The 12,064-nt window shown below is 38.5% G+C and overlaps 1 protein-coding gene across 1 annotated transcript in view; it reads right to left on the bottom strand.

The window, feature by feature from the left end:
- The window catches only part of LOC149288072 (tyrosine-protein kinase FRK-like), a 51,169-nt gene that overhangs the window by 6,921 nt on the left and 32,184 nt on the right, over window positions 1–12,064 (bottom strand). Inside the window, exons 2-5 of the mRNA XM_089492192.1 lie at window positions 10,293–10,414; window positions 7,901–8,064; window positions 6,986–7,154; window positions 5,515–5,673 (exon numbers count right to left, since the gene is read on the bottom strand). Coding sequence (XP_089348318.1) covers window positions 5,515–5,673; window positions 6,986–7,154; window positions 7,901–8,064; window positions 10,293–10,414 — 614 coding nt within the window. The remainder of the gene's footprint in view (window positions 1–5,514; window positions 5,674–6,985; window positions 7,155–7,900; window positions 8,065–10,292; window positions 10,415–12,064) is intronic.

The raw sequence follows: 12,064 nt of genomic DNA, 5'->3' as shown, positions 1-12,064 counted from the left end.
ACACTACTTGACCCTCTACAATCCGGTTTCCATCCACAGCGTTCAACAGAGACTGCACTCACTAAAGTGACTAATGACCTCCTCGCAGCTAAAACAAAAGGCCAATTCTCACTGGTTATTCTCTTGGACCTCTCAGCAGCCTTTGACACAGTCAACCACCCCCTCCTCCTACAAACCCTCCATGCTCATGGCATCCGTGACACGGCTCTTTCATGGCTTAAATCCTACCTTTCTAACCGTACTTTTAGTGTCTCATTCACTGGAACTTGCTCCTCTCCCCTACCGCTATCTATTGGTGTTCCTCAAGGCTCAGTTCTTGGGCCTCTGCTATTCTCATCTACACTTCTTCCCTCAGACAACTTATTTCTTCCTTTGGTTTCCAGTACCACCTATATGCAGATGACACCCTAATCTATATTTCTGCTCCTGACCTTTGCCCCTATCTTCTAACTCACCTCACTGATTGTCTATCAGGAATTGCATCATGGATGGCATCCCGTTACCTAAAGCTCAACATCTCTCAGACTCATGGTAAACCTGCCATTTGCTCTGTCTACTTTTCCTGACATCTCTATTACCGTTGACAACTCCACTATCCAACCAACAGACCAGGTTCGCTGCCTTGGTGTCACCCTTGACTTTGCTCTCTCCTTCATCCCTCACATCCAGTCCCTCACCAAATCCTGCCGCCTCCACCTCAAAAGCATCTCCCAAATCCGCCCTTTCCTCACACAAGAAACCACCAAGTTACTAATCAACTCCCTACTAACTGGTCTCCCATCTGTCACCGCTTCAATCCATCCTCAACACCGCAGCTAGATTAATTTTTCTCTGCCGCTGTTCCTCATCCGCTGCTCCACTTTGCCAAGCACTTCATTGGCTCCCCATACCCTTTAGAATCAAATTTAAACGTCTGACCCTGGCCTATAGAGCCCTCAACAACTCTGCATCCCCTGTCTATCCTCCTATCCAAATACACCCCTACCCACCCCCTTCGCTCCTCTCACGACCTGCGGCTATCTTCTACTGTTGTTACCTCTTCCCACTCCCGTATTCAGGATTTCACCCGCGCCGCACCCCTCCTTTGGAATTCCTTTCCCCTTTCCATCAGACTTTCTTCCTCATACGCAACTTTCAAAACCTCTCTGAAAACCCACCTGTTCAGGGAAGCGTACAACATTCCTTCCCATTACTCCCACCCATCTTCAAGCCATCTGAACAATCAACAGCTTCAACACATCGTAACCAGATCAACTCAAGCAGTCCTCTCCTTTTGTCTCACTTTTCCCCTCAACCACGACTAGATTGTAAGCTCGCAAGAACAGGGCCAGTGGCGGAACTACCGGGGTCGCAGGGGTCGCGACTGCGACCGGGCCCCGGCGGCAGGGGGGGCCAAGTCAAGGGGCCGCCCGAAATCTTTTTTCCGTTTTTTTTTTTTTTTAAATAAGGCAGGGGCGTCCAACATGCGGCCCGCGGGCCAAATGCGGCCCGCGAGACCTCGAGGTGCGGCCCGTGTAAGATCGGCAGCCAGGGCAACCGATCTTACGCGAGCCGCACCTCAAGCCCTGCTACTTACTTGTGGGAGGGTCTTCTGGACTGCACAGAGGAAGCGGAGTTCACGTGACATCCTACTTCCTCTGTGCTTTAGCAGAGAAGGCAGAGGGAGGCCGCGCCCCCTGCTGAAGTCTGAGCGGCATCGAGGAGCAGGTAAGGGGGTGGGGAGGGTGTTTGAATGAGTGTGTGATTGAGGGAATGAATCTTTGAATTAATGATTATATGAATAAATGAGTGTGTGTGTGTGTGTGATAGCATGGATGTGTAAGTGCTGGAAACTAGGCATGATGGGACTGTGATTGCTGTTAGCAATCACACTCCTATCATGCCAAGTCAGCCAGTACATGCTGAAACCTGGCTAGCTGCCCCCCTTGTGTATTGATGCTGCCAGCAGTATGGGGTCTGCACATCACTTACAGCCACCCTGTACCAGCGTGTATTGGCTGACTTGGCATGATAGGAGTGTGATTGCTAACAGCAATCACAGTCCCATCATGCCTAGGTTCCAGCATTTACTGGATGGATGTGTAAGTGCTGGAACCTAGGCATGATGGGACTGTGACTACTGTTAGCAATCACACTCCTATCATGCCAAGTCAGCCAGTACATGCTGAAACCTAGCTAGATGCCCCCCTTGTGTAGTGATGCTGCCAGCAGTATGGGGTCTGCACATCACTTACAGCCACCCTGTACCAGCATGTACTGGCTGACTTGGCATGATAGGAGTGTGATTGCTAACAGCAATCACAGCGAGCACAGTCCCATCATGCCTAGGTACCAGCATTATTAGTCATATTGCTAATTTTGTCCAATTGTGTGTTACCTACTTTTATTAAACATGTGAGTTTTTAACAGATTCTCGCACCCGGGCCCTGAGCAGGGCCTTCTCCTTTGCACCAGTTTGTTATTGTATGTGTTTCTAAATAGTTCTACTGACTGTAACAGCGCTGCAGAATCTGCCGGCGCTTAATAAATAAATGTAATGTAAGTAACCAAGCTTTAGTTTTACATCTAAAGGCAACTGAAAATATTTCTGTCTCTACTCATTCTGTTTTATTGAAAAATGGTATATAGCACATGAATATATACGCTAAATCATGATGTTAGCCCACTGTTTTCCTCTTGTTCTTATTTCTTTCTTCTCATTTATAGGATAGTTTTAGTATTGTTTTCCTTCATTAACCTCTTAAGAAGCCTCTTCTTAATAATTAAAATTGACAAATTGTTACATATACACATTCTTATGTATAATTGTTCCACCTAAATTGTTTTAATATATTGCACTGTATATGTATTAAATATTTATTGTTTTTATCCATATCCAAGATTACTTGTGCTCACACCAATTAACCAAATTTGTGTTGGTGATGTATTTGTATACTGTTAAATGTTTTTTTTTGTGATGATTAATTTGTTAAAAACTGATGATCTCTGTAGAGTCATATGAAGTTCTGCTACACACATAGGTTGCTAAAAAACATGTTAATGTTAGGCAAGACTTTATATGAATAAGATTTCGATTTAGATTCAGTATACCAAAAAGTAAAATTTTAATTTACAAAATACAATAATTATCTCATGACAAACATTTTTGGTCTTTTAATTGTGAATGATACTCTGTTGTGGGCTCTAAGTAATTGGCATCCACCTATTAGCAATGAAAGTTTAGCTGTTACCTTGGAAATACATTAGCTCCCTCTCACTTTAGTTCTGTGAGGCTAGGTTTCCACTTGTTTTTTTTTTTGCTAAAAACGCCCATAAAAACGCCAATTCAGCCACACAGCGTTTTTTTGTGAAAAAATGCTACGGCCAGATGTTAGCTGTTCTTCAATAGGAAATCGCACAATGCCATATCCACTTGGCGTTTTTCTGTTTGGCGTTTTTTCAGTCCTTTTTGGCGTTTTTCTGCTTTTTTGGGCTCTTTGGCAGTTTTTCAAAATCGCAGAATGTTGACACTCTGGCGTTTTTTGCAAGGAAATCTTGGCGTTTTTCTCCAATAGAAGTCTATGGGAGAGAAAAAACGCCATGAAAAAGCCATGTAAAAGCCTTGGCGTTTTTTATGGCGTTTTTTTCCACAGTTACAATGCAGAGGATGGACCCAGTATCTGTGTGTCCTACGAGAAATAGGCTAGAAACAAACAGTTTCACACAAAACAAAGTTCATATTGAATTTTACACCATTTGGAACAAACATGCCATTACAAACAAACATATCCAACTGGATCCTGCATGCCAAAAGCAACAGCAAACAATTTGCACCATCATTTGGGGCCAATCTTCCTAGAGGAGCAGACATTCAGAATAAAGCATGCCTTACAAACCACAGAAAAGAGACAAAAGGGTCCGCCGGGGCGTTTAAGTAGAACTCTACCAAGTAAATGACATCAGGAGAGGGCAGATACTTGCCATTTATCCTAATCCCTTTTAGCTGGGTGACAATTCTAACGTGTAAAGGCTGGAAAAACTGCCTAAGGTCAAAAAAGCAATTTCCACAGAAAGGCTAAAACGCCAGAAAAAACTCCAGAAAAAATGCCAAAACGCAGGAGAATGCAGTGGCAGTTTTCTTGGTGTTTTTTCCTGGCGTTTTTCATCAAGAAAAAAACGCAGGACAAAAACCCAAGTGAAAACCTAGCCTGAAACTGCAATATTTCACACTTCCCAAAACAAAGTAATAAGATTTTAGCTGGCAACAAATGTAACCACACTTTTCAAAGTAAAGGGTCTTTATTGATTACTATGAGCAAAATTCTAAAACCTGTAGCTAGTTGTGGTTATATAATTAATTGGGGTTTTCTGCAATTTTTCTTTATCTGAATTCCATTTTCTTTTTAATCGAACTAATTTATCCAAATGTGTTGTTTATAAAACATATGGTGTTCCATATTTTAGAATCAGGTTGCAATCATTATTCTTCTTAATGTTCTGAAAGAATTGTGTATTCAAATATCCAAGAGATATATTTCATAGCAGGTGCTATATGTTTAATTTCAGTCTTAATAAGTTACCTCTCAGTTGTGAACCTATTGATCATGTATGCCCACAGCAGTAATCAGAAAATTGCAATTTAGTGACATAATTCATATGAGAACAGTAGAAGTTATTGGGAATTTAAAGCATTAGATGCCATACAGTAACATGCAATGTTTATGTCTGTTTACTCTGTGAGAGTACTTCAATGTACATTCTTCAAAAACCAAACAAACATTTAAAAAAATACTTACCTGAGGTCTGCTTTATCTGCAGCACCCCTCCACCCCATGGCCCGATGGCTCTTGTCACTGATTGGGTGCTTCAAGCATCCAATCAGTGGTAGGGATACTCCCATTTAAACAATAGAGCACTTCCTGTCCATGCGCACAGACAACCACCCTCAATGATCGCTGACCTAGAGCTAAAACTGACTGAAGGTAAACACATCTCCTGTATGACAAATGGCTTGAAGTATTGCGAATGATCATAGTGAGATGGTGCCTGTAATTCTAACCATTTTTAAGGGCAAAACCTGTGAGAACTAAAATGCAATCATCAGGGACTATTGAATTTCTGAATGTAAGTGGCCTTATCAGTAACATTCTAAGATCGCTTTCTTCGCTTAACCAGTGTTCCTGTAAAGCCTCAGTGAGAGAGTTGGTAAGGAGGTATTGGGACAAATATGTGTGTCACTTAAACAAAGTTTAAGTGACAAACTAATGGTTTGCGGTTGGCCAAGTGTTCACTGACATCTTCATGGCAAATACATATAGTACATAATGAGAAAAGGTTGCTCAAGAAAAAACTTCCAGACACTTTGCTCTTACAGTCTAAGTTTAACATTGAATTTCAACATCTTTTTTGTTTCCTCAACTGCGCGATACAGTTGTTCCAACAAGCTACCCATAACATCAATGTTTTGACAGGGCTCACATCTCAAACATAGCCAGTGAGTGTTTGATTTTAAAAAATATTAATATGTCTACTTACTTTGTAGATATGAAAGCAAACTTCCATGTCTCATGAGTTCTGTTATAATATATACTGGTTCTTCCAATGTACAGACTGCATAGAGTTGAATAAGTTTTGGATGTTTAAGATTCTTCATAAATTGTGCCTCTCTTAAAAAATCCTGTGGCTTCATTGTACCTGAGATTAAAAAAAAAACAAACAGAAAACAGTGAAAAAAACACAACAATGAGTTAAAGTTATAAGGGCTGTTTCTATCTACATGGCAACAATAAGGGAATAGCTAAAATGACTTTTCGCTCTCTCTCTCTAATCTAAAGAAAAGCCCACAAATCTTCAAAACCATCCACACTACTTCAGCTCAGCTGAAGAAAACAATTGGAGCATGGCATATGTATTACAAGAACTTGGGGGGGAATCAAATCTGTTATTAACAGCTGTGTTATTTCCTTAAGGAGTATTTTGCAAGCAATACAAAACAGCTTTGTGTTTTTCATTTATCATTTATTTATTTAAAGAATTGTGTATGCGTAGCTACATTTAAAAGTGTGAAATTGACAAAATGCTATTGCAAACCCAAAAGCCTTCAAGTGGGATTTGAGGCCTACATGACTGTTTAGAGCATTGCCTAGAACAAGGGGCATGAACATAATCAACAGTAGGCATAAGGAGTCGCCAATTTCATTTAGAAAAGCCTAGAGCCAGTGGCTTTATGCCCATAAATGATGGGCATATTGCATTAAAATACCTGGGCAGCTACCTGCTCAAAGGGCAGCTATCTGCTTAATGGGTATGGGCAGAGCTAGTCCAGATAACATTGCATCAGGGAGCTGGAGGGGAATTGCGTTTTGGAATGGGGATAGTCCATGGGCATGCTCCTCTGCTACAGTTCTGAGGTATGATTATAATGTGGGTCTTTAACGAATATTGTATTAGAACTGGAGTTAACATCTGAAATTCCAAGATCTTATGGATCCCTGGACCACTGTTTAACTAATTACACAGACTTGCACAAAATGCTATTCTTAATAAAACTGTAATTATAATAGCTATTATGCTAATTTAAAGCTGCAAAACATCATTACCCATTCCTTATCTATTGCTGTCTGTTCAGTTTTACTCAGTTTTGTTTATGTGAATACTTTACTCTCTATTTTTTCCTTATTTTTTGCTTTAAAGAAAAAGGTGTGAAAAGGTTAAAACAGTTGTGTCTTATCTATGATATGGTTATTTCTTAAACCATATATTTTCTATATGGCTACATTGTAGACCATTTTTAGCATATGAGGTTAGGTTTATGACAATATTATCACAGACACAGTACATTGAAATGGTAAATGAGATACAGTTTGAGAGTTTCCTAAAATAGGGAGCCACTATAGAATGGTATTAAAAGCAATATATGTTTCCATTTTTTTTTCATTAAAACTATTTGCGTACAGGATAATGTATATTTATCAAAAAGAATCTAAAATGTTATTTGTGCTATTACCTGTTTTAAGGGTTTTAATGGCCACCGATATAGTATTGCTCCACAGTCCTTCCCAAACCTCACCAAACTGGCCATGACCAAGCCTTTTCAAAAACTTCAGAGAATTCCGATCAATTTCCCAGTGATCTGCAGTCTCGTAGCATAAATCTGGAGGCAGGGGAGCTTCATTCTAGTTTAATAGAATACATTTTAAGAAATATCAAAGCAGTAAAAATAAATGGACCTCCATATATCCATAGTGTAATTAAGTTTGTGAGATATAATGTTTCAACTAGCTTAAAAAAATAATTTCATGAAGTTAAATGTAGATTTTGATATTCAAAACGGATAGAAAAATATCTAATAATTTCCTATATACACAAGTAGGAAGCAGTCTGAAAAAAAAAAAGACTATCACAGTGCTGTTTCTGTCCACAAGGTGGCACACACATTACACACCTAGATAAATGTCTTTATAATACATTTATCTACTATAAGAAAAAATCTAAGCTAAGTATAAGGATGTAAAAAACATAAAAATAATTTTCTTCTGAACATATTCATTTTCAAATAATCGAAAAAAATATTCATTGTCTTGCTATTGTTTACGGCGGTTCAGAAATATTTAGTAATTTTCTGGAAAATGCAAACTGACAACCAAATAGTATTTCTTCATAAAAACACACAGATGCATATATAAACTCTCTGCAGACAAGACAAGGAAAAACTTGGAAAGAGTGTTACGTCTGGTAAAATAACCCTCAATTATACCCCTCAATAAATATTTGGGGACAATGATGCACTTAAAACATATGTTTCAAACACTCATATTAGTAGGTTTATTCACAAACCAGATGTTCCTGGAAATCATGTTTCCACAGAGTTATCAATCAATACCTTAATTTATTTATTTGCTAGAAATTACACATAGTTTACCCTGAGGCAAGGATTAGCAAGTTTGTAGCAGAGTCCATTAGCATTCTGGGAATAATAAGTAATAAGTTCCTGCAGACTTGAAAATACTGTCCTTGTGGATATGAAGTAATCCCCATTATCGTTCTTATGAATTCTGTAGTGTTTCACATAGGTGCCATCATACACTAGAAAAGAAAAAAAAGAGAAAGAATAGAATGTTGTCATAAAAAGTAATAAATCTTTACATTATTATACATTATACATATTTAACATTATAATAACTGATTATAACATTTGTTTACTGAACCTGATCAGCCTTTTAAGAAAGTAGCCAAACTCTTTTTTTACTTGCCATCTTTCAGGTACGTGAGCTGCCTTCAGCAGGGCCCAGTAACGCTTCAATATTCAAATCTAATACAAATTTCCCCATTAAGATTTGCATTTGATTTATTTAACATTGCACAGAGGTCTCAAAATTGGCAACGTCCTTTAATTTGCTCAGTCTGATGACACTACTATGTGGTAATGACACACATGCATGACCAAGTACAATCACAGTGCCACAGTGCCGCAAAGCATATCCTACATGTTTTGGCCTGTGTATCAAGCACTACAAGGTAGGCAAGTGAAAGTTGCCACAATCCTGTGCTGTACCACTCACCATCACTCTCCACTGTTTTCCTTACACAGGTATGCAAGATGGGGCAGTCGGCTATACCTAAGCCTTATTTTATTATCTGGAAGGGCTTTGAGGAAAATGGCGGCACTGGATGGGCGGTGGCATTTTATTTGTTACCATTTAAAAAAAATGTAAAGCATCTACATTTATTTACTCCCATTTATTTCTGCCTATCTTCCTTGGTGGCTAACTTAATTTTTAGGCACTAAATTGATTCATATATACAGAGTGGATTCTAGGATTTTAGTGCACCTGAACAAAAATATTTAACATCTCAAGTAACACGATGACTGCAATTACAAATATACATTGCAGTCATAAGCAAATCTGGATCTCATAGGTCTTACTCATTTATCATCAAAAGGCTCCATAGACAAATGAGGGCTATAAGCAGCTTTGTACTCCCTCTGTATACAGTAGCATCACTCATGCGCACATAGAAAATAACATAGCACTCCACAGATCACTGTTATACTGTTACAGAATCTCCCTATATGCATAACCCATGTTTTTTTTATGCATACATTGTTTTTTATAATTGCCTACATGCACATTTTTTTATTGTTGCTACATAGCACAACACCATACATATCGACAAGGTTATTATGGAAATTAGATCTTTCCGTTATGTATATGCAAGTATTAAAACAGGAATACAAAATTAATATGAATCTAGTCTTAGCTTCATTCCATAACCAGTGGATACTAAGAGTTTTGATCCCAAATACCAGCATATGTTTAAATTTCACTTGACTTAATGTTAAACAATTAGTGATGCCTAGTGATTCTCTTCCTAATACTAATAAAGTAAAGCCATCATTGAAAGCTAAAAAAAAAACCTCATTACTTTTTCACAGGACTAAAAATGAATAGTATCATTTTCACATTATAAATGTATCCACACAAATTTAATAGCATATTTGTTGGCATACTAAATGCATCTTGTTCTTTACATATGATTATTAAGTCAGTAATACATCTTCATAGATTTCGCCAGTTTAAAATTAACTACTGGTAATAAGTAAGGTAAACTGCCAACTAAGCTCAGTGTGAAAATACATTTGTTTCATAAAAATCCATATACAGTTCTTGCCAAACATAAGATTTATTATCAAGTAATTACATTCTGGGTAAAAAAATACAAATGATTATCCTATTTGTTATTTCGGTGCGTGAAAAGGAAATTGCTTGTAAATGAAAAACAGCTAATTAACCAAAGCATTTAAGTTTTGCAGTACAGTTATATTAGTATAACCACAATGCATTTAATTTTATCAGAGTTTCTTGCACATTACCATATTGAGCATACAAATAGGGAGTAAGTAAATAGCTTCAATGTGATATCAGTTAGAAATATTACAAAAATGAAAATCAAGACAAGCAAAAATAAGCAGAGGAATTTAGGTAAGAGGGAATGTCCTCACTAGAACAAAATAATTGTATTAGAGGTAACCTTACTGTGTGTACAGAAGATATAGCATTCACTTAAATGTAAGTATTTAGGATTGCACCAGCCATACGAGTGTGTATGATACATAACTTCAAAACGCAAAACATTATGAAATTTTCTGTTAAAATGTAGGACATAATTCCAAAAACATAACATAAACACAAGCAAGGATTAAAAAAGGGAAAAAAAGATATGTTTCATCAGAATTTAATTATTACCATGAATGGATGGACAACTGAATAGGTAGATGATTGGACAGCTGGTTAAGTTGGATGTTTACTTACCAGACAGAGAGTAATTGCCTACTTGGCTTTCACTTTCGCGAATTAAATACGACCCCACCCCATTGCCAGGAAGAATGAGCTGCCTTTCAGCATCTGTACGCTTGAAGTTGCGAAAGAAATACCTGCAACAGAAACATATACTGTGAATACAGGTCCACACATCACTATCATAGATAAATATGGTGCTGACACCAATCCAACAACACTGCAGTGCGCCAACATAATCTCCATGATGATTTCTTAATTGATTATCGTATTGAGAAGGTTATTATTAACATATCTATAAAGAACTTATGTAGCATTCAATGGTAAAAACTTAAACTTTAGTTAATGCCAACCTTAAATACGAGATAAAGTTCACTCCTCCGTGTGCTTTTGTTAATGACATTACAAATGATTACATAATCAGTGACATAGTGGTTTCATCACAAATTACATAATGCCTTCATTAACCCCTTAAGGACAATGGGCGGCCCCTAAACCCATTGAAAACAATGCATTGTACGGGCTTTGTCATTAAGGGGTTAATTACCTTAGCCATAACTGCCCTAACTCAGACTCCTTAGCTACCTCATTCCCGATTTAGATATCACACCCCAAATGCTCCCTCTAGCAACCTCAGCCTTATATCTGGTCTCTCAGCCTCCTCTCTCTCTGCTCTCTTCAGCCACTTCAAACCCCAACTTTAACCACCGCATCCCAATATCAACCCCTCTCATTCACCTCATCTGCCCCTTCAGATTACCCATCTGCAGCATTACCCAGCCCTTACCAACTTATTTCAGCCCCCTATCTGCCCCCTGACCACCCAACTGTCCTCCTCAACTGCTTCAGCCCCCTGAATGCCTCCGTAGGTGTCTCAGCACCTAACTGTTCTCTCCAGCCACATGACAAAATACAAATGTGAAAAAACCCTGTGTAAATAGCACAGGGTTACATGTGGTTGTTGGGGAAGCTAATGGTGTGAAAGGGTTAACTCTGCAGGGGTCAGGCAAAGGACAGCCTGGTTTGTGTTTTGCATGCGCTCGCGCCGCTTAGTTTTGCCCGCCTTTTTTTGAAGGAATGTTCTGGTGGCGGCTCGCGCCGCTTAGTTTGCCTCGCACTGCTGCTTTTTGTTGCGCTCGCAGACAGCTCGCGCTATAGTTTGGGCGGGATTTTTGCCTATATAAGCGCTGTGCCTGAAGCATTCATTTCACTACCCCAGGCTGCGTTAACTAACTGCACTGACCTTTATTGCGTCTGGTGAGCGGCGGTTTTCAGCAAAGCCTCGGGGAGCAGCATGGAAGAGCTGCTGAATTGTCGCCCTCCCTCCCTCCCTAATTATTTTATGTATATGTATTTTTTCTATTTATAAAAAAAAAAAAAGTTATATATTTTCATGTCGTGGCTTTTATTGGGGTTAAGTTGCTTTCTGTAAAGAGAGTGAACATAGGGGTTGTTTCAGTGGTAGGCTGACCGGCTTTGGGGCAGTCGGCCTTGTTTTAATTTATTAACTCTGTGGTTTGGGCCAAGAGTTGTGGTTATTTATGAAGTTGATACTAAGTTATTGGTTGAGTGTTTATATGGTAAATTTGTTATAAGCTAAATAAAAGACCACGGCCTTTGTTCATCCAAAGAAATTGTGTCTGTGTTTTATTTATTATTTGGTTACATTTGTAATACACCATACAACCACATGTAACCGACAAGGTTCAGTTCTGGTAATTTGAACATTTTTATATATAAATTGTGCTAATAAATATATGTGGGTACCAAGTAAGCAATGAGCTGGG

This window comes from Sceloporus occidentalis, unplaced genomic scaffold, assembly GCF_023333645.1.
Source record: "Sceloporus occidentalis isolate IW3139 unplaced genomic scaffold, rSceOcc1.0.p SCAF_54, whole genome shotgun sequence".
NCBI lineage: Eukaryota > Metazoa > Chordata > Lepidosauria > Squamata > Phrynosomatidae > Sceloporus > Sceloporus occidentalis.
This window is presented reverse-complemented; position numbering and strand designations above follow the sequence as displayed.